Raw genomic sequence first — 24,229 nt, forward strand, 5'->3', positions numbered from 1 at the left:
GAAGTGACAGAGAGACCACCTGTTTCCAATTATTGTGTGCGCGCTTGTAAATCACTGTTTACATAAGTGCTCAAAAGACATCAAATTACTTTTATTGCGTTCTGTGTTTGTGTGTTTGCATGTGCGGCTCTTCTCTTTCATTTATAATTTAGAGGCGGAAATTGTCCGATGTTCTATTTAGCCGAGCTGCCTTGAGCCCTTGCAAGTGCTCAATTTGCTTACCTTCTCAATAGGTGTGTTTGCCCATTAGTCTGGCAGTCCTTACTATAATTTTCATCCTTTCTCACACAGCCAAATACACTTTACCACAATTGCTTTGACAACTGAACACACTCGTAGTAAAACCCTGTTTTAGTCTAGCATCACTTTAGTAACAAGCATGATGAGGTCAAAATTGGATACTGCCACAGTAATAGACCGGATTGTATTCAAAGAGATGGAAAGAGGTAGCATTTGTCAGGGTGACCAAAGACTGGCTGAGCAAACGTCCACACCAGCACACAAGTGAGATAAGATACACAGTGAAATGTCCTGTCAGTGAGGTGATACAAGTATTTGTTGACTCTTGTGTTATGCCCGTTCCCTGTTTTCTTCCAGCCTGGATAAGATTCTTGCTGCCATGACGATTGCTGCAGAGAGGAACAACAGAGAGAGATTTGCTTCGATTGTGGAGGGACTGGAGAACCATGAAGCCCAGCAGCTCCAGGTTAGGAATCACACCAACAATATTTGAACTGATAGTCATTATGCATTTGTTTACTTTTAAAGGATAAAAGTGACCCTTATGGTTCAGAGGCCAAAACTCTTGTTATTTTAGCACAGATACTGCTACTCTGCAGTACAGTCGACATTTCAGTATTCCTTGAGTACACACTTACTGCCCAAACTTTTAACAAATAAAAAGGGAACTTAATAACCAAAGCAGGAGTTCTGCAATGTCTTGTGGAAAGCAACCCAGCACAGTCCACACACATTCAGTTTTGTCTCTCAAACCACATTTGATGCCAGACAAGACATAAGTTGACAGTTGAGTCACTCTGGGGTCCGTCGTACCTCAGCTGTCTTCATACATGTGTTTTTCTCTGCTTCTCTTACTGTCCTTGGGTCCTCTTGTCAACCCCGCTGCACCTCTTGTACATGATGGGATGTGATCACTGCACTATTGAAATGCACCCGGAGCTCCATTGCCACTGCTTTAATCCAAAACACCTGCTTCATTGAGCACATCTGCTGAGTTTTGCGAACACAAAAAAAAAGAGATATATGAAAGAAAAAAAAGCAGAGGTTGAGTTCCCGAGAAACCTTTTGTCTTTTTTTTCCTCTCTTCTCACATTTTCTCCTCCTCTCACCATCTTGCTCATTTTTTTCTCACATCTTACAAATACTTCCCCTTGCTTTTTTCGATGCTGCTGTCAAGTTGTGTCTCAGAGGAGTCTCAGTGTGAAGGGGCAACGACTGTAAAGCACCTACCTCTCTTCATTTCCACTAGTTTTCTTTAGCAGCAGGAACAAAATCTTTACAGCAGCGATAAAATCGAAGCTTAAAACATGTTTTGTGATACAAAAGAAGGGAATTACCTTTTTAACTGCGGGATTGGGAAGTCATGAAGGAAACTGATGAGGCGGGTGCTGAAAGTGAAAGTAGATATTCTTTTATTAGGGGACTGTTGTTTTTCCTTTAAATTTTGCGGTTAATGAAATGAAGCTGTGCTAATTGTGAAGTAAATGAAAATGCTTTGCTGATGCAGGGGGTTTGAGGAAATTAATAGACTTTTTATCCCGAACCTGTGATGGGATGTAGAAGTTGCTAATGTGATTCAAATTTGTTTTGCCGCAGTTCAGGCTATGCTTGCCTGCCGAACACAAGGAAAAACTCAGCATTTCAACTTAAAAAAAAAAAAACGTCGCAGCAGTGGCACTTTAATTACGATGTTTGGAACCCGCACCGCAGCTGTAAACCTAACACCAATAACCCCCCCCCCCCCCCAACCTCAACCCCAATACAACCACTTCCCAATCCACAGTTCATGACTGAGGTATGTTTGAGGTGCTTGATATATGTTTCAATCTCTATGCAGAAGAAGAGAAATCATTTTTCATGAGCTCCACAGCTTTCTTGCTGCACATAAGTTCTGTGAAGATTAGGTGGAATATCTGTTATGAATGTGGCCTCTGGTGTATACAGTACAATGTCAGGTTTCAATGCACAGGTCTGGTTCGAGGCTCTAAAGCTTTAGTTGAACATGGAAAAAGTCTGCCATGTTTCTGGAGCCTGGCACTGGTGCAACGTAGTCAATAACGGTGCATCTTTGACTGCGACAAGCTTGTGCTTTCCCAATGGGAATATGCAGTACTTCAGTCTATTTGTGTTGCATAACAGCATGCACCAAAACATACAAATACTCTTCTTTCAAAGATGTTTTTATTGTGCCTTACCTCAAATAAAACTCAAACAGATTAGATGCTAGCACTAATCATAGTCGATCACAATCAGAATTAAGTTCTTTTGAACAAAATTATAGAAATATTTAACGTGAAAGTAAGAGAATGGTTCAGGTTATTTATTTGTACCCATAGGTAGATGTGGTTTGCAGATAAAAAGACAAGGGATCCATCCTGACACACCCTATAAACACACACATCTCTAATAAAAGTACACACTGCTCTGTCAAATCTTGAAACTTTTAAAACCATTTAAAAAGATAAACACTGGTACAAACATGGGCATTCAAAATTCATAAATAAGTAAATAAATAGGCATCTATGTGACGCCCCTATGATTTGTTAGAGTGATAAGAGGGTTTTTTACAACATACAGTCAGATAACATTCTTGGAGCTTCTTTTCTAGGTTTAAGTAGGTAAGAAAAGTGATGAAACGGACCCAGGAAACTTCACAACATCAGCATTGTTTCGGCTCTTATTAATAAAACAGACATTTCAGAACAGGAAGTACAGGGTCAAGGTTTCAGAAAACGACGTTTCACAGCATCCATGGGAATCCTTCAGCCTGCTATCGATTTTTTGTCCAAGGAAAACTGTCTCATCCATGGCTTGCTCCCCTGAAGCACCTTACTGCTCATTATAATTCATCAGCGATTTTTTCTTAACCCCTCTCTCTCACCCTACACACACACACACTGCAGCTTTTCCCTTACCAATAAATCTATTAATAATGCACACACTGTGCTTTCTCTCTCTCTCTCTGTCTGTGTCTCTCTCTCCTTACCCTTCTTCCCTCATCGATGAAATCCATCCCTTTTCTGTTTTGGAAAGAGAATATTAAGAGAAAACGATTACTCTGAAAGACTATTTTTTACATACAACAACACACAATGCACACTTATTAGTCATTTATTAATGGGTTCTCAGGAAATAGGTCTTTAGTTGTTTATTTCCTTTTGTGTTCTTTTCCTTATTTTGTGTGTCTTCTCCACAGGTCGCTTGCATGCAGCTGATCAATGCTCTGGTCACCTCCCCTGATGACCTGGACTTCCGGATACACCTACGCAACGAGTTCTTGAGATGTGGCCTCAAGAAGATCCTACCTGTGAGTGATCAACTTTCCCACAGCACATGGCTGCATTATTCACATGCATGTTAACCCAAGGTCGCTCCAGACTTTGTGAAAGACGTTTTAGCCCAAACATTTACTTTTCCCTGTGTCAATCGGTATATTTGATCAATGCTATTCATAAAACATTCTGATCAAATAACACAACACTGTGTTGCTTTAGTGATTCTGTTGAAACCTTTCTTTTAATGGTAATGATTCCAAGAGGCTCTTTGAATACTTTCTAACTGCAGCTAGCAGATAGCATTACATCATAACATATTAAAGTTCAAGTGTCCAAACTTGAACGTTTTTTAGACTATAGTAAAGAAACAACATTTTTAGCCATGCAAACACTTTAAAAAACATGTGCCATTTCTGCAGATGTGTATGGATTCAACAATAAGGCGTTCAAACCAAATAATCAAGGTGTCACATAACAGAAATACCATAAACAAGAAAATCATTTATCATAATTTACATTAGAAGTAGCGGTAGTAGTAGCTTGTGTCAGATGTGATGCAGTGCCAGCCCCTCATCACACAGGTCGACCTGGCATCATTATCAGCAGGCCTACAAATCTTCACATGAGGCGAAGGCAAACGAGCCCCGACTCATCACTCAAGCCCTCATTTGTAGCGAGCAGGGTGAGCTTGTCACAAAGCCAGTTGTTAATAAGTCATCCCATCTGCTCCTGTTGATTATTACTGCCATTACTTTAATTATCTTCAATTCTGCCCCCTGATATGAAAGAGTCTGAGTGTACAGTCATTTATGAAAGCCACATTCACTGCTTTTAATGCCCACATTCAAACTGACACTCGCTCATCTAATTATGAGTTATGCTCAGGAGCCAGCATAGCCGGAAAACAAGTGATCTCCACTGAAAAAAAAGAGCACAATCTGTTTTGTTCTTATAGTCCTTGACACATGTACTTGGCCCTTCTCTTCTCCTTCCCTCTTTTTTTTTGTTCAATTGTGCTCCTCCCTCTGAACCACTGTTGCTCAAGACAGATGGTGCGCCCAAAAAACAGCGCAGGGTGATTGATACCTGCAGAAATTGGGTTACATTCGGCCCTGTCTCTGTCGGTAAACTCCACTGCCGGTGATTCATAGAGAAGTGGTAAAGAGCACTGCCGGAGCCCCTTGTGGCTGGAACAGGTGTGTAGGAAAAGGTACTGTCTGGAAAACGTAGTGAGAGAGTCCAGGGCGTCTCAGTTCACAGTGCTCTACAGCCGGAAGAGTAATATACTAGCATTACAGTTTTTACAGGCCTGATAAAGTGACACAATTCCAATACTAGAAGAATTTAAGCTATATCTTAGTTTTTTCTTTGCAGGTGCTACAAGTTTTTAATCATAATCTGCAGTGCAAGACGACCTTTAGTCTTCATGTTTTCAGCTATGTTCTGTGTCTTACTCGTTCTAGGAGCTGAAAGAGACAGAGGAGCTCGACATCCAGCTGAAGGTGTTCAATGAGAACAAGGAGGAGGACTCCATCGAACTCTCTCATCGCCTGGATGACATCCGCGCTGAGATGGAATATCCTTTTTTCCCCCTCCCTCTGTGTGAATATACAGATAAATCGGCCTGCAGAAATATCAGTGTGAGATGAGTGTATATTGTGGGTTTGGTCAAGCTTTACACTCTTAAGCCTCTCATAGCTTGGTTCATTAGAGAAGGATTTGATGAGCCAGAGCACAATATCCAGCTCCGTCTCTGACCAGGTATAGGTAAATAACCCTGTCATCCCACCTATGCACTCTTCTTTTTATTGTCTCTCATCCTTGTCTCCTCTCCTCTTGTCCTTTCTCCTCTCCTTTCCTCTTCTATTTTGCTTAAGTAGGACTGTTGTAAGACTCAAGAGGAAAATATCAGACGGACCAGTTCTTACCAATTATTACTCACAGAAGACAATTAAACCTTTTTATTTGTATTCATATTATATTACACACACAATATTTTTTCCAGCCATTATCACAACTTGTCTTACTGTTCCATTTTCGACATTAGACTTTTCTCTCCCCAAGCTCTCTGCCAGGGTCCATTTAACTCCAAACATGCAGAGTAGAAGTTGATAAGGTGAGCGGTAAATTAGTCCAGAGTGTGAAACTTCTGCAAGCATCCCAGAGAATACCCTTTAATTATTCACAAATCTTCTCCGCGGCGATGTTTGAATGGCTGACATTGTGAGCAGACAAACCAGACACTGACATTGTTATGCAGATGGTCATTCGCACATCCTCTTTTCTTCCACAAAATCCCTGACTTCTAGTACTGGCACGAAGTTCCGCAGTGAGTGACAGTTTGTGTTGACACATGTAGTTGAGGGGAGGATGGTGTGTGTGTGTGTGTGTGTGTGTGTGAAGAAAAGATGGAGAGAAAAAAAAAAGCACCTGGATTAATGATGTGCTTGAGCAGGTTCACAAATGAGTAGGCCCAATGTTTGTTTCCAAGGACAATGTGGTATTGATCTGCAGACTCTGAGCATGATTCGAATACCCAGGCGGCCTTTTGTCCATTTTCCTGCATAGCTCTCAAACACCCACCCGCACAACTTCACACACACACACACACACACACACACACACACGCTAGTAGCACTTGTACTACCTGAGCATTGCACGTGTGTCTTGTTTCTCCCAGCAGTTTCATGAATATCAACCCAAGGGGCTCGTCTCCTCTGTGTCCGGCCCCAGTCCAGGTGCAGAGGAGGTGACTCCAGGCCACTAATGAATATTGATGAGCTGTGGAATGGTGATTGATTGACCCCAACACTGACTGGCCTACGTCACACCTGACTGCCACTCATGTTTATTCATTATTTCAAGAGGAAGTCTAAAAGAGCGAGAAAAAGACACCGTGGAGGGGGTGTCATCGAACGGATAGGCATTCTACATTAGGTTTATGTCTGCAGCTTAGTGATAGATGAAGCTAGTTGGATACTTTCCCAGTCTGAGCTCCTTCTCATGTCCTCTCAAATGCTGCTGTGGTGAGGCTATAATTGAATCTCGCAGGATTTGTAATTCTCCCAGGCTTCATACTCGGCTAATACAAGGGAGAGAAATGATACTGCAGCTGAGCCTGTATTCCCATTCCTCTCTCTCTCTCTTAAAATTTGATATGGGATACGAGTTTAATTACAGACATTGTTGAAATTAATAGGAAAAGTGTCAAACAGTATTTAAAATAATTGATCTTCTCCAATTGCAACGGCTGCAGATTGTATTGTGTGGATGATGGCATGGGAAATGGAGAAGGCAGTTAAGTGCTGGGCATTCTTTTTTTTGAGGAACTCAATTATTGGTTATTTTTTGTACAGAGTCATCATTCATTAGCTGTTGATGTGACATGACAAGTAACATTAGGAATAAATAAAGCATTGACAGAACCGTTTAAAACACGTTAGGTGCATGTGTCCGCTCTAATCGGTCATGGGGTTTTGAATAACACCATTAGTAAGTCTGTCAATTTGTATAGCATGCTTGGAGTAGTAGAATTATTATAAATATAACTGTTGCTATAGTGATCGGTTTAGTCTTGAAAACACCAACACATTTTACTGATATATTCTCTACTTAATGCACTAGGGAGAGGAATCACAACGTGGTTTATCCTGCCACCTTTATGAAAGTGTCGCTTCATTGCTTTGCAGGCAGTCGTAAATATTTAACACATTGTCAAGATCTGCACTTCATGTTGGGATGGCAATCAGGTTTTCATCACTAGAAGCTTAACAGGGTACTCTCTCCTAAGTCTTTTTTTTTTCCATGTGTGCACACTTCTGAAAGGCTTATTCCACTTTTTCAAACAAGACAATTCTCCACGGGGGTTTTCCTCCTTTCTCAAGCAAGCAAATTAAATAGGCACCAAATCATCCAGTTTCCTGGGCTCTTTGCTTGTTGGAGCTACACTTTTAGAACCCTAGTAGAAGTTTAAGAAGCACAAACTCTTTTTTTTTTTTAAATGAGGTGCTTCCTTTACTGTATGTCATCCTAGTCCTTGCATAGTTTTGGATTTGATCATTTTCTATGTCAAACTTTTTGTGTTTCTTTGAAAAAAAGCATCAATACTTTTAATACGTAAACAAATGCTGAGTAAAATAAAATAAAATAAATATATATAAATAGTGTATCATTTTTGAACAGAGAATAATACAATCTTAACATCTGTTTTATATGTCAAAGCCATCACGTCTTCCTCCTGGGGAAAGCTGACACAAGACACATAATCAATACCTTTTGCAAATGTAATAACTCGAGTTGTTACTTCTGACTAAATGTCAGTTTTAGTCTGAGAAGTGAACCGTATTTTTGCAGTGTACGATCAGTTCCCCATCATTCTTGCTTTTAAACATTCAAACCCATCACTTTTTCTTGTAATTAACTTTCTCTATTGTCAAAGTTTTAGAGTGACAGGTAGACCAGAGGGAGCATTCCTTATTACCAGCCCCCCTCCTCAAGTTAGCTGTGTACAGTGTTTTAGCTCCCCCGAGAGAGAATGAATAAGAAAAATCACATTTCTTTTTGCTTTTGCACAATGATGCCTGTCAGAAACCCTGAAGTGAGGAACTGGGGGGAAATAAATAAATGGGTAATAACAAAACACAAACTAATAAAAAAGTAAATGTTTACGAGTTGAATGCACGTGAATAGAAACTCAAAGTGTGTGTTTTCTCAAGAAGTTTATCTAACTGGTGACGTTAGAAATGTTTTCCTTAACCTTGCTCTTGTACTGATATGAATGAAGTGTACCACCTCCTGTCCAATATGGTGAAAGACACTGGATCAGAGAACTACTTCCTGTCAATCCTTCAACACCTTTTGCTCATCAGGAATGACTATTACATCAGGTAAGTTCTTTGATTTTTACAAACAGCTCGTCCCTTAAATTACCTCTTTTTGTGTTTGGATAGTCTCACCATTGTTTTTTATGAAGGTAAATAGTTCTGTTGTTTCTGTTGTTTTGTTTTGTTGGCTTTGACCATTATCTGTGCTCCCAACACTACAGATGTATTCGAGTTTGGAGCGAAACCTAAAATATCTTTATATTTCTCTAACTTAGTTTGCCTATAACTGCTGCCATTGAACGCAACATGCATTACCTCAGAGAAGAGTAGTCTAACAGTCATGTGAAACTTGATTTGACCTTAAAACACTGATCCATAGACCAAAGCGACATTAAACACATGCTAAAACCCTCCATGCAAGGTCAAATTTATATTGAGCAGGTGGCGAATGATTAGAGTAGTAATCACTTCTGTATTGTTCCAGTATTAAGTCATTTTACATTGTTGGGTTTGCTTTCTTCCTTTCTTTTGAGGATCAAATAAGTCATACACTGGGAAGTAAAGCTGCTTCTCCTCTGAATGGAGTGACACTGATGAATTCACTGCTGTGTCAGACCATTTTTGCAGGAATAAGACTTTAAAAACAGGAGGGGGGGGTGTGTGACTTTAGACAAGTTGCCGTTCCTTTGGAGTAATGAATTATTCATTCCACATCTCCGTGCAGGAAGTGAGGAATGAAATTCACATTAACCAGCTAGTTCAGCCACGTCCACGTCGGACCAGTGTCCATGTTCCCCTCTGTGAGACAGCACTACGAGCGATCAGTAACAGCGCTCGAAAAAAAAAAAACTGATCGTTTCTTTTAAAGATATGTTTTTGAAATATTTTTTGCATCCAGCCTCCATCACAAATGCAAGGACAAACCCACACATGTGAACATACAAACATTTAAACCAGGAATTCATCTTGACTGAGGCATTTTATTCCAAACACATCACTGGTGTGTGATTTAAGATGATAGGAGATGCGGTTCCACGGTACATGCAGCTTTTTCCAATAGATACTATCCATCTTTTTTCAGTCTTTACCAATAAACTAACCATCCTTTATGTCACGGTCAACATTGGGTGACTTTGAAATAGTAATTGCACAATTTTTAGTAGGAGATGTGCGTACTCGCAACAAAGACAGCATTATGCATGTCAAAGAATATTGTTTAATGTGAGGTACTGCATGTTGTAAACTCATGTGACATGTTTTGGCTTTGAAGGAATGCATGTGTGCTCATTATATTCCATCCACAATAAAGGATTGGGTTGTTTTTATTATTGTATTTCTTGGAAATAATAGCACACATGGTACCTTGAGTCATATGTCAACTGGATATCTTAATTAAATGATAATTAATGTATGAGTATAATACATATTCTAATAATAACGTCAACAGTGGGCAAAGGGTTTAAGTGCTCCGTCTACTGTCATTCCTCCTAACACAACATTAGTTGTTGCGCTCCCCTCTGGGACTTGGTTTATTTTTGATAATTAATCTCTCACTGCAAGCCTAATGAATGGGAGCACATCAAACCCACCCAGTAAATATAGAGCAGATCTGCTCTTTTGGAGCCTAGTGATATGGGGATTAAACTGGTTATGTGGAGCAGAGCTGGATCAAGTGGCTGGGGCTGTGCTGAACTGCAAGCTATCGTTGGAAGAAATGGAAGGTGCCAAAGTGAAAAAAGAGGTGGGGAATGATGCAGGGGACATTTGCTAGCTTCTGGAGCCCAGCCCTGCCCACTGTGGAGGGGCCTGACAGTTCTGGGTCACTCTCTGTGTCTCTAGTTATCTCCACCCAGCCCCTATCTGCTGGGTGGTGGCGGAGGATGGAGGACGGAGGGAAAATAGGGCGGCTTATTGAGATAATAATGTGGTGTACATTGGTGACAGTTGTAAGCCGAGTGCCACAGTGCTTAAGCCATGCAGGGCGATGTGTGAGCTTTCACTAGCTTGTTCCAATCATGAGTGGGCGAATCTGCCAGCTCAAGCTTAATGTATGGCATTTCATGCTTTCAAAACAGTGCACCTAAATGCTGATTTATTCTTATTTGCTTTGGCTCAGAATTTTGTGTTTTTCCTTATTTCTGTTCATAATGTGAAATGGCCTGTCCACCCACAACATAGCTGTTGGATTTATGGGCAACAGTTAGAAAGCTTTGGAAATAAACTTCATTTCGTTTCAATATTGATAAAAGAAGTTGCTGTTTTTCATTTTCCTTTTACTTTCAACACATACTTAGATTTTTGTGCTTTCTTGGTATTAGACAAATTCACCCTGAAAACACTTCGCTCACATCTCCGCCTGCCCAAATGAATGATTATTTTCAATAACGTTAATCAAATCAAACTTTATTCATACAGCACTTTTGGTAACACAATGGTCAGGTGCTTTGTAAAGCCAAACACATAAACACAAATAAAACTAATACAAACCTCCCCTAAACGGGTAATGAACAGAGTAATACATAGTGCTGTGGTTAATAAGCACACTTAATACCAACACAGGACTGAATAAAACAAGAACACAACAATAAAATAAGATTAAACAACAATAAAGTAATCAATTGAGAATAAATAGATATCAGTTGAAATCCAAGTTCAAAAGGAGAGTCTTGAATTGGCTCTTAAAAGTATAACCATTCTCCAACGCCCTCAGCCCTACGGAAGGCTGTTCCACAATTGTGGGCTGTAATAATAAAAATGTGCCTCGCCGAGGGTCTTTGTTTTCACTTCAGGTAGAATTAAAAGGCCAGTAACAGAAGACCTGAGGTTTTTCTAGAGGGATTATATGGTAATAAAAATAAAACCCTGATAAAGACTTAGGTAGAAAGACCATTAAGAGCTTTAAAAAACAATACAATAATTTACATTTCAAATTGTAAAGCCCACAGTTAGCCAAACGCACCACTTGAATGCAAACTGCAACATTTACTTGGTGTCGTCACAAGGAGTTTGCTTCTGTGATTTGGTTGTCACTAGTTTAGGGAACATCTCTTCTACACCTGACTCCTCAGTCAAATTACAATAAATCTAGCTTGAGTTTAAGAGGAATACGAAACAAGTTGTCTCCTCTGTGAATTTAACCATCAACTTCAGGTCAATGTCATGCTCTGAAATTAATTATTTCTCAGTTTGGAGCTGATCTTAAGCTGCCATTGTATTTGCAAAATGTCACTTGCAATTAGAGTTGATAATGTTACGGAGAAAAGGTCACATAAAAACCTGTGTGGCGGTATTGGCCTCTTGGGCTGATTCACACACCCTGCCCAACAAACACCAAGCACTCAGTCTCACTCCTAACTGGCCGACATGTTTTCCCGGTCATTGTGCTTTCAATTACACACATTACACTGATTAGATTTACATTTCAGTTTTTATGGTTGCTCTAATTGGCAAAGATGATTGCAAATTAGGCAAGAGGGCAAGCGCAGCCTTGGCTACCGTCTGTCACCTTGAAATGGACAGACTAACACAGACCTGGCTTCTGCGTGCCCATTAATCTGCTAATTTCATGATCGGGGTGAAGCAAGTGATCACATTTAATGGGGTTCCTATTTTTTCCAGCGGCACACTTTCTGACATGGCATTTTGTGACCTCTAGCTTGGATAAGGGAATTATTTGTGGCTAATTAGCCTTGTAGAGTTTGTGTCAGTCATATTTTTCTGTGGCTTGTCTAATTGTTCTGCTTTATATTTTTTGACCCCTCAGGCCTCAGTATTACAAGGTGATAGAAGAGTGCGTGTCTCAGGTGGTCCTGCACCGCAGTGGAATGGACCCTGACTTTGGCTACAGTAAAAGATTGGACGTGGACTTCACCCACCTGATTGGTACTTTTTGAATTGCTTCCTATTTCCTCACTCATTCATTTACATCTTTTTTTTTTCAGTCTTAAAATATTCTAGTTAAGATCCTTATATCCAAAAATCATCCTTAATTTCATTTTTTTTAAACACGTGTACATGATGCACGTTACTGATTATACTAAAAGAGGTTTTGCATTCTCATTGTGCATTTATCCTCCCTGATCACCTTGAGATTTTTCTCTGACAAACACCTGCAGTGGCTTGACCTGTAACATGAGGTAGACTTATTTTTAATGAATAATACATTATATCTGGTCAAATTAATTCAGCCAGTTCAGAAACATTGCTTATGTTGTTTCCCTGAGTTACTCGTTTGCAGAATGGTGTTCCTGGAATCAAAGACACAACTTCTTTTTGCACTGCATTTCTAATGCAGAATTATTTTCAAATAGAGGAAATAAATAAATAACACCACTTTCTTCTGTTGTGTCACAGGCTGCTCTGCGACTTGCCAACAAAGGATCATTAAAAGTTTCTAACATATTCAGTGAGAAATATTACAGTATTCAATTCGGACTTTACTGCAATTTGATCAGTTGAGGAAATAAAACTTTCAAGAACATTTTTTGTTAAACTCACATAAAACAACATATACGCCATATCATCATGAGTCATTTGACGGCGCATTTCATCTTTTCTTCTATCCTGTTTTCTTTCATTTTCCTCTCAGGGTGCAGTTTCCTAAAAAAAGATATTTTGAAACCTGTTATGGGATGTGTGATCTAACATTAATTTACACCTCAAACTTGCTCATAACACTATTCTTTCAGGTGATTCATTTCCAGGTTAATTGGACCATGTGAGTTTTGAAAATCTACCCAAAAAACAAAAAAAGAAAGAAAAAAAAAAACACCCAAAAAGGAATTTGAAATAAATGAAGTACAATTAAGTTTTGTGATATGTAAAGCAGATTTTGAACATATCATGAAACAATTTCCCTTGTCACTCAGCTGCATTCATTTATAAGTTTGTCTCCTTTATTCCCCTTGCCTTTTATTTTTCATTTATTAAATTGCTTTTTGTTTTTTTACATTGAATCACATGCATTTAACTAATGTGGACACATAAACACATCTCCACTAGAGACTTAAAATTAAGCATCTGAATATATATTACTTTAAATAGTATAATATCATCGACTGATAAACCCTTAACATCTAAGGTTATATGATTTATATGAAGGGCTTGTTATCTTTCAAGATGGTGATATGCACCTATGATTTATAACAGCTTTGTAATACAATCTTAAGATGTACACATTTAATAGATCTAACAGACATTACATTTCAAATCATACCAGCTTCTTTGAGAAACAAGACCCAGGTCTAATTGTTGCGCCTCTGAAGTGTCTCGTAACTGTGGCTCTTTTGTCTTGCAGATCAGTGTGTGGATAAAGCCAAAGTTGAGGAGAGTGAGCAGAATGCTGCAGAGTACTCCAAAAAGGTGAGACATTAATCACTCCCAACAGCCCCCCTTGGTTGGCCCATCAGGAAAGTTTTTCCTCTGTAAGAGCTCCCAGACAAGCTATTGATTTTGCATGCCCTGATCAATACCTGGGTGTGACGCTACATGATCCGTATCAGCATTACAAGAATCAATGGCGATGTACTGATGTATACTTATTTGTGCACAGGGCCGGGACAGAGTTAAGATATGTGCCGGCTCTTTTAATTCTGTTCTGCATTTCAAGCTGGCTCTTGAAGGGGTTCTCTCTTTATTTAACACTTCCTTTTAAGGTAATTACAATACATTGATTAATGGTTGAAAAGGTTACAAGTGTTGATCATATGTCCTGAGGTTGAGACTATATGCTGATAGTAGCATGGACCAAGTTATGAAATGAAACATATTCCTCTGCCTGCTTCTGCAATTGCTCCTAATGGCATTTGGCAACACACCAAAACTAAACCACACTGCACCCTGAACTCAAACTGTTAAACGAGGCAGCGCAGATCACATAGAAGTTGATACTTTTCAACTGTGGTGCCTATTTCTGGACCTCAAATGCATTACAGTATACTGTTTTGCTGTATGATGACAGTTAATTGACATATTAGGTCTCATGCAATGCTGTCAAGTTCAAGAGCGGCAATTATGAAACAATTTGTTCCCAAATTAACCAGTTTTTTATAAATGTTATGGTAAAAAAAAATCCAATTTGAAACCTTACCTCCTGCACATTTTCTATTATGTTTTAATGAATCTTAAAGAGCCTCACTGCCCCTGTCTGGCAAAAACACCAAGGGGGTCCTGGTTGTTTTTTTCTTAAGACTCCTGTGATAGCAGCCCACCGCCTACCCTGCTGGGCCAATGAAATCATTGTAGCGACATGTCTTGGTTTCTGCAAAGGTTAGATCCATCAACATTAATGAAAGCCATGCCTGAAACAAAGACGGAGGACAACAGGGTTTTGGGGCCATGAGAGCTATGAATAGAAATCGGCCAGTGTAAGACAGCGTGTTTCGGTGGCTGTTGATTTGCCCTGTGGCTACTCTCAGGAGACAATGTGCCGCTCACCAACCAGTGTGTGTGTGTGCATTGGCATCCATCTCATACGTGCACCTATTTGCTTTATCTTTTCTTTGCAGTTTGATGAGGAGTTCAGTGCACGACAGGAGGCCCAGGCCGAGTCTCAGAAGAAGGAAGAGAAGATCAAAGAGTTGGAGGGGAAGATCCAGGCCTTGGAGTCCCAGGTAAATCCATTAAGAGGAATCCCACTGCTCTGCAAAACACTGTTACATTCTCCCAAACATCTTTAAGACTGTATGTTTTCCACAAAACCACAACACAGGAAAATAATGTAAATTCTAATATCCAAAAGCTCTTTTGATCACTGTTCTAAGTGGAAAAAAACCCCCACTAATGCCGTCTTATATAGAAAACAAATAAATGTTTACCTTCCAGAAGTAATGGCTCCACTCCATAAAGAGCTGATTTGGTCAGAAGGATACCTTTCCACCTCACTTACAGCTGTGCTGCTCTGAGTGGAAGTTAGCATCCATGCAAGAACATTTGATTTAATAAAGGGTCAATCTCCTTCTTAAGTTGTAGCTCTTTATATAGGCAAATGGTGCTATTGAAGCTTTTCCTATGTAATTATATCATCACAGAGATGGATTTCTTTTCCTGGACTCCACTTAATTTCTTCCCCTGCTATACCGTCCAATTCGAGCACAGAAAATGACTGCTATTTCCCCCTTAACCCAATTCCAGATACTTTAGCACTGCCTTGGGACAAAAGGGCAGTTTGCTGCGCTGCTTAGGGAATTTAATATAAACCAGCTTTGAAAGACGGTATAGCTACATTTATATCAGAAATTGCTTTTTCTTTCAAACATTCATCTCAGGTTGCTTAGGCTGTCTGATAAACTGCACCTGCATATGTGGTCCATCACTGGGAATTTTCTCAGTTGTAAAATAGTGTTACTCCAGCCGCTAGCAATCATTCTTAGGTTAACAACAAATGCTGTTATGTAGTACAAGCTATGGCTGTCGTCTTGGCCAAAGTCACACATTGTCTCTCTCCTCAAAATGTGTGTAGCTCTCACTCTTGCACTTCATAGTCCCTACTTGTTTCCTTCCTGCGTACCCTACCTGGTTTATCACTCAGTTTGTTCCTGATGAAGGCCTGGCTGTTTTATTGACAGCATCCAAATCTAAAGCTCCTGTCCACCTGCTCCGTGTGCTCGCCCCTTCCTCACTTGCTCTCTCCTTCTTCACCTCCTGTCAGATATGAATGCATCAGGCTGTGTTACCTTAGCTTACCCTCCCTCCCTTGTTGGGGCTTTTTATGTTGTGTTTCCAAGTGTTTTTCAACTCATCTTCCCCTCACCATCCGCTGCCAGGCCTCTGTCTTTTGAAGACTGACAGACTGTGGTATATTAACAGCTAGTGTAAAGCAGAGAACCCCAAGAGTCAAGCCCTCTCTTCCTCTGTTTGTCTGACTGCTCCTTCAAAGACCCGTTACTGCAGGAGAGCTACACATCAGCATGCATGAACCTCAGGAAATGTGCAATTTGTCTTGTACAAACTTGCATGAATGTGGCCATAACAACTAAAGTACGTAAATAAAGTACAGCTTCGGAAAAAAATAAGACACAACTCCAAATTGTTCTTAAATCTTTATCTCTACATGTATGGCAGCCATTCCTGTGTCTGTTGAATTCCAACCCAGAGAACAATTGTCAGTAGTTTATAGAATACAATCAAAACACAAATCATTTAACTCAAAGACTATACATAATAAAACTAGAGGAACTGATAGTGCTGCAGTGGTCTCTTAATTGTTGACTTTTTTTCCGTGGCTGTATACCCAAAAATAAACTTTACCTTCAATAAGATTGCACATAAACCCCCCTGAAAAAAATTCAGTCTTAATAAGAGTTTATTTTTGGACTGTAAGGGCTTCATTTAAAAATAAGAAGATATCTTCTATTGCATGCAAGTTCTGTATTAGTAATTCAGAGATATCTCCTGTTTTTTAAGGCAGGAGTTCACATAGACCATTCAATTGCTACCTTAAGCAATGGACTAAACAGCAGTGTCGTCCTCTCAGATGGCTGAAAGAATGTGTTTTGCATCCTGAGTCAATCTCGACAGAATGTTGTCAAAGGCCATTAACTGAGAGCGCAGAACTTTTGAATCGGCTCGAGGACACACATTCAGTTTGTCCATCAAATTGGGAGCTAACCCTAACCTTTCATCTTCTACTCAGAATTCCTGTCAGATACTAAAATACATGCATGCCTGAGTTGCTCCTCTTCACCTTGTTTGTGAACCAACACATTTAATGAGGGTTTTTGTCTGGGATCTTTGGCATTGTAACAAGCAGCGTGCTTGATGTGTCTGTTTGATTATCTCCCAATCGAGTTGAGTGGAGGTGCTGCATGTAAACATAAAAAACAAACGGACATATGAATCACAAGTGGAAATCATCCATCGTTTCCCAATCTCTTGCTTGCAACCATTGAAAGCAAGAAAAAAGGAAACTATTCATTGAATTGGCTCCGGATGTGATGAATAATGTAGCACTGCAGTGGTACAGTGGAGCACTCTGCACTATCCCACTAATAGGTTTTAACAACCTGGCGCTCTTGTAGCTGACCCGGCTAAGCCCCCAGAGGAGCTGGAGGTGTAGTGCACCACTTCCTCTTTCTTTTTCTGTCAGGCTACCATGACTGATTACTGAATTTGACTCAACTGATAATGACAGCAAAACTCACAATGCAGTCGCTGTTATTCCGGGAGAGCCAGTCGAGTTATTAAGTCAAACATGTGCTGTCAATTTCACTGCCATTCAAATGTGTTATACATGAAGAGAAAATGGTGGTCAAAAGAGCTGGACTTCTAAGAAAGCAAGTCGTGCTGTACTTTATCCAATTTAATTCTCTTTGGCTGGTTCTTCAGAACTGTCTTCACTTTAGATATTTTACTTTACTACAATGTCCTAAACTTCTTTGAAATTGAACGTTTTTTTGAGCAACCATACCAAAAGTTTCCATCTCTTCAATTCCAGACATTAAATATTTAGTTTTCTACAGTCCATGATAAGATGTGTTCGGTAGGAATGACTCCATAAAAATATTGCATTTCAGTTGCTGTGGAACACATTACCAGCCTTTTTCTTTTGGCAGGGTTGCACAGAGTGAAATATCAAAGCAAAATGGGTACATTTCTAAAAAAACGAAGACTACAGAGTGAAATCAATGCCCATCACACATCTAAGAGTGTTAAGTTGAAATGTATTTTGCAATGCTAAAAAAGAAGAAAAGGGAAATGGAAGCAGGGTTTTTAAAGGTGCACCAACTGTCAGTGAAGCTGTGCCTTGTTCCTTTCATGCTGCAGTCAGTGCTCTACACTGATGTTCTTTTGAAGGCAGATTACATCTTGTTTCAGGTGTATAGGTGCGGTACTCCGTGCCTTTTGCACATCAAATAGCTCGTTCAGTCATAATGGGAGTATAAGAGTGTATTTGTCATTAACGGTGTAAGGTTCATCTTCTTTTCCCTGCTTACCTTCTCTGTGTTTGTACCTTCTCCTTCTCTATCTAACCCACGCCCATTTGTGCCTTTCTGTTGCCCTCTATGTCCGTCCCGTGTGTGTGTGTGTGTGTGTGTGTGTGTGTGTGTGTGTGTGTGTGTGTGTGTGTGTGTGTGTGTGTGTGTGTGTGTGTGTGTGTGTGTGTGTGTGTGTGTGTGTGTGTGTGTGTGTGTGTGTGTGTGTGTGTGTGTGTGTGTGTGTGTGTGTGTGTGTGTGTGTGTGTGTGTGTGTGTGTGTGTGGTGTATGCACAGTTAACTATTGAAAAAGACAAGCTCACAGAGGCTCAGAGACTCATCAGTGAATCTGAAGCCAAGGTGGGTGTCCTCTTTGCATGTGCAGCCCTGAACACAATCCCACTTTGAACAACCTGCAAACACAATCTTTATTTTTAACAAATTACACTGTGGTGCTTCAGATCCTTTGTTAAAGAACACGCTTGATCTGGATCTTTCATCAAATCTGTTGTCCTCTCTGTGCACCTCTCCATATCAAGCACACTTTTTAAATATATATTTATTTGATCACCTATACATTTGAGAAAAGCTGTTATTGCAAATATGACACATTCAAAATGAAATGCAATAACATTAACCCTGAATTCAAACACAACTTGATGGATTGCTTGATTCTTAAAATAACTTCAAAAAATCAGCTTGAAATAAACATGTTTTTATTAAAATAATAATGACATTCCTTTTGTAGTTTTTAACTTCACACGATTCCTGTTTGCTTAATACAAGTTTCACAAGTAAACACTTTGCGATTGAATTCCCCTTTCAGAGATGAGATTGGGGCATAGATTTAATCTCATAGCATTCACAGTTAATTACCTGCCATGCTGGCCTCCCAGTTGAGTCCAGAAGACTTAGAATCTAAATTGGATGGGTTATATTTCATATTAGCCACAATTTATACTTAACAAAGAGCTCCAGATGGGCTCTGCAAAAAAAATTAACAGCCAAAAAAGCATCAAAGTGAACCTTCACAAGCTGGCGAGAAACACGACATCAAACATGCATCATTATAGAGTAATTAGACATAACATGTTACAATACAAATATAAATTGTACACTGTCTTTGTAGAAATGTTTGTGTATTTTATTCAAGCATTAATCGTCCTATACTGTAAACTGTACTTGTGTTTATTAATTCAGACCAAGACACATGTGGGTTATGGACATACAGTACATGTTACATGCAATAAATGTTTGAGATTTTTAATTACAATGCAACACAAAACATCTGATGTTGTCCAATATGACTTCAGTTTAAAATAGCTGTTTTATTTGAGTCGAAATACACAATTATTATAAGCTTTACAACATTGGCACATCTTTTTTTATTAGATGTTTGTTTTAGTATCTTAGAAATAACAAGCCAGTAGTGATGATATTGGATCCTAAGGGTTCTTTGAAACACTGGGCTTATTATTGGCTGGATCTGTTAGGGGGGGGGGGGGGGGGGGAGAGACTCAGAGGGCCTCTCGGTTTGGAAACAACTGCACTCCAATTTAGCAGCTAATTTGCTTCCATTCTCTCATATTAATCTTAAAAGAGGAAACGGGCCACGGAAGGCTTGAGATTGACAGACGTGTAATCATTGATGTTGATTTTCAGCAAAAGGTTCTGGGCAATCTGTGTAAGAAGCTCCCTTTTTAATTTTGGCCCTAATAAAAAAATCAGCCAGTGTTATTATGTAATGAAACAAAACGTAATGTCTTTAAATATGAAGCCAATCACATGTTAGGCACACAATCAAGTGACTGGGGCAATTGCACAATTTGGGGAATTGGTTTTGGGAAATGAGAAATGCAAGTGGGAACGCTATTTGGTTAAAGCTGGCATCTAATCAGCTCCAAAGATCACACTCTGTCTTAGCCCGGGTGTCTGTAATTGTTGTATTTGCATAACTTTTTTCCCCACACGAATACCTGTGTACGTGGTTTGTGTGATAGCGCAGGCATGTCAAAGGACTGAAAGAGTTGGTCTTATCAGTCTGTGCTGTAATTACACCCCTGTCTACTGGTTAATAGCCTGACATTGTGAGGACTTACGATGACGACTTCATGGGAGAGCAACATTCTTATCTTTTGTAAAATATCACAGCAGTAAATCACAGCTTTTCATACATTTTATTATCTACATTGATATCCAGTGAGATTAATGAACACAATGGGCCCACCCTTGAACCAGTTCATAACGCTCCATATGTAATCGTAATGGACGGCAGTGTTCCAGTAACGTTATTCTAAAATCAGCTCAACTAGTTGTTTCTAAGATTGTTGGCGTTAATTGAATCGTAGTGTGAGTTCTGCCTTCCATGGGCTTCTGTTACTGAAGTGCAGGATATCTGGCTTTATGTGGTTATGTGATTAATAATGAGAAATAATACGACTGCTTCAGAGAACCATTGCTTTTTACAATCACCATGAGCTAAGTGTTTTATTCAAGTGTATTTTTTTATTTTCCTCGTAAGTTCAATTGCCCCTCAGATTTTCTTTCCGTCTTTATTAGGATCCCCGTGAACACTAACTTATGTACTGTATTGGCTGAATCTCCCGGGCTCCACACACACACACACACACACACACACACACACACACACACACACACACACACACACACACACACACACACACACACACACACACACACACACACACACACACACTTACACTTATACACACAACAACAAAACAGCTCATCCCAATGAAAAAACAATTAAGTAAAGAAGACATGAAACATTATACAACTTTGACATTTTTCCTTATGTACAATGACTTGCTCACATTAATTATTGTGCCAAATTGATACATGATTTTTTCGAGACAATGATCAACCAAATTGTATATAGTTTGTAGTCTTTTGCTTAAATTACTTGACCAATCTACTTGGCAACCACACACATAAACATGGTTTTCATCATGATTTCTTTGGTAAATAGAATCCTGAAAACAGCATAAGACATGCCATGTGGTCTAAATTTGAAAGCAGCACAAACCTAGTTAACATAAAACTGTGGGGTGAGGCGTTTGCTCCATCACACCAGGCAGGTCGAGGTTTAGACGAAGCACTTAGCACCTCCTCTGATGTTGTGACCATCGTTAACATTTCTACCCTGTATTTGCAGATTGCAGCAGGTCCAACTGCGCCCGGAGCCCCACCACCTCTTCCAGGGGGTGTAGCAGCTCCCCCACCTCCTCCACCACCTCCTCCCCCACCTCCACCTGGTGGCTGCCCCCCCCCTCCACCGCCACCTCCTCCTCTCCCTGGTCATGCTAGCATACCGCCGCCACCACCTCCACCTCCACCCGGTGGAGGACCTCCACCTCCCCCGCCACCTTTCTTTGGGGGCCCAGGTGGGCCTCCACCACCTCCCTCACTGCCTGTCGTCAAGCTGCCTTACGGACTGGAGGCCAAGAAGACCTACAAGCCTGAGTCCGTGATGAAGAGAGTGAACTGGACCAAGGTAGGTGACCCGAGCTCTGAATCACTGCGACACATATTCTCAGGTTCACTGAAAATACGAGTGATTTCAGACTGTAAGGAAACCATCGTTGACATGAAATATTATCCAATTCCTTTCCAATCACATATGCAAACATTTAGCTTTAGAAGTCTTGAAGGAACCCTACACTATTAAAAATGCAGAAAGAAAGTCTTAGATCCAAACCAAAACGGCTCTATTCAAATGCACTCTACTAAGGCAATTTAGTCAAACAGCCGTTCAGCCAAAGGCCACACTGTTCCACACTCAGCACCCATTTCAAAGGATTTAACAGTAAACAGTTTTCATTGCTCAAATGTCCTTGGATTTACACAATTAGCATAATTGAATGAAAACTGGGCTCTGTAACATTCCTTCACATTTAAATACAATTTCAACACAACGATCTTTTGTGTGAGGGCGCGGGACGTCTTTTTTAATGGTTATTTACCGATACTTGTATGACCTTGCATCTTTGTCTTCAATTACTGAAAGCAACCAAAATACCAGACTAGTTCTTTTGAAATCATGTTAGGACTGCGCAGTGTATTCATTGATTTTAATGCATCAAAGAAACATTTTTACGAATGAATCTGCGTTTCACCGTGGTCATCACTTTCTATCACTTCATCACGTTATTATTTTCCTTAAAAATTAATTGAACACATTGGAATTTTGGAGTTTGTGTTTCCAGGAGGTACAATTATTAAAACAGCAAGTTATGTAAGCGTTAAGAAAATGCTTTGTACTATTTTATTTGTCCTTTTCCTTGAGAAGTGTTATCATGGTTTTGCTCATATGGTTTGTAATGTGCACAGAGAGTGTGCAGAGGTTAATGGACAGGTGCATTGACCTTGCCTCCACAGGAATTGTCGTTTGGTAATGCAAATGAAATTCATAACCACCTGAGGAAACACAATCTGTGTCTCTCTTGTGTCGATTAAGTGGGACAAGAGTCGTCTGTCTTCTCTATGTGTAGCAGATGGAAGTATTGGAGTGCCAGGAGCAACTATGATTTAATTGTATAAAGAGGAAAGAGAAAAGAAACATACTATAAATCCATGGGGAAAAAGAGGACTGCTGTGTTATTGTTAAAATAGGGGCAGCTTTAACGTGGGAACGTCGTCATATTTTCACATTTCAAATTACAGTGCTAGAGATTTGGTGGCAGTGAATTCTTAGTCAGAAGCAGTCGTACAAGGCCCCCCCCATGGGAATCAACCAGCTTAGGCATACATTCGGAAATGTCAGCTTTGTTTAAGGGCCGAGTGCCTTTTATATTAGCCTGAGTTATTTTTACCCTGCATGTTCTCCCACATCTGTGTCAGTGATTCCCACAGAAAGTTATTAGCAAATAACTTCGGGACTGTCAAAATGCCAACATAAACAACACAACAAATGTTTTTCACGCTTCCATTTCAGCTGTGTATTTTTGAATTTAGAAACTGTAATAATAATAATGAAGTTAGTACATGTTATATGCATTCCCCATCATAATTAAAATGCATATAATGTCATGAGCTGATATCTGTAAACATGGACATGGAGGAACTAAAGGCTGCATGAAATAAATCGGATAAAGAAAATAACTTTGTTGTTCAGATCATCTTGAGACTCATTTTTAAGATCAACATTATCTCATTAGCTCCAGCATTAACAGATGCCTTCTCTCTAAAATAGATGACATCTTTTTTAGGTCAGGCCCAGTGTGAAACCCCAAGAGGTACAGTATGCACCGGGCTGAATTTCCCACAAGAAATTCACAAATAAATATTCTAGCCAGTCTATTGGTGATCCTTACAGCACTTTTCTATTCGGCCCAATGCTGTATTTTATTTGAGATGAGAATGGTATAACACACCTTTTGACTAGTTACTAATGTGGCTTTTCAATAAGAGTTCAATATTCTGTACCACTTTTACCATCTTGGAATCCTTTCCACATAATGACTGCTGTCCTTTGAGTTTACCAAGCAGCACAAACTCAATGAGCTGTAGGAATTATGCATTTAAACACATCTCATGGTGTTACAGTTCTTCCAACCACCTTTGTTTCTTATTGTACATGTATCTGTTGGCCACAATCATTAGATAGTTTGATGTTACATAGCTAGGGTGTATGTTTTTAGTTATAATCAGATGATACATAGGTACTTTATCCACATCACATTCTCTTTGTTATCCTTCAGTTTATTTTTTAAGGGATTGCAGGTTTATGTCAACCTTGGATTGCTTGTTTAAAGGGACTATGGGCTTTGACTACCGGCCAGGTTAAGTTGTTTCGGTTCATTAAAACAATGTTAGAGTTAAGAGAAGTTGCCATTCCAAAAAAGTGTTTTTTTCCGACTTGTTTCATTGTGCTACTTTGCACTTCCACACTCAACTTGGTTGCTAGCATTTGTTTTGTATCAGCATGAACTTATGCTGAGGAAAACAAAGGCATGCTGC

General features: G+C 39.7%; 1 protein-coding gene across 1 annotated transcript in view; it reads left to right on the plus strand.

The window, feature by feature from the left end:
* diaph2 (diaphanous-related formin 2) overlaps window positions 1-24,229 on the plus strand; it is a 329,957-nt gene that overhangs the window by 103,410 nt on the left and 202,318 nt on the right. The window contains 8 exon segments of the mRNA XM_063876203.1: window positions 598-706; window positions 3,437-3,547; window positions 4,979-5,091; window positions 8,285-8,401; window positions 12,102-12,220; window positions 13,635-13,699; window positions 14,845-14,949; window positions 21,426-21,764. Coding sequence (XP_063732273.1) covers window positions 598-706; window positions 3,437-3,547; window positions 4,979-5,091; window positions 8,285-8,401; window positions 12,102-12,220; window positions 13,635-13,699; window positions 14,845-14,949; window positions 21,426-21,764 — 1,078 coding nt within the window.

The sequence above is a fragment of the Eleginops maclovinus genome, chromosome 23, assembly GCF_036324505.1.
Source record: "Eleginops maclovinus isolate JMC-PN-2008 ecotype Puerto Natales chromosome 23, JC_Emac_rtc_rv5, whole genome shotgun sequence".
Lineage (NCBI taxonomy): Eukaryota > Metazoa > Chordata > Actinopteri > Perciformes > Eleginopidae > Eleginops > Eleginops maclovinus.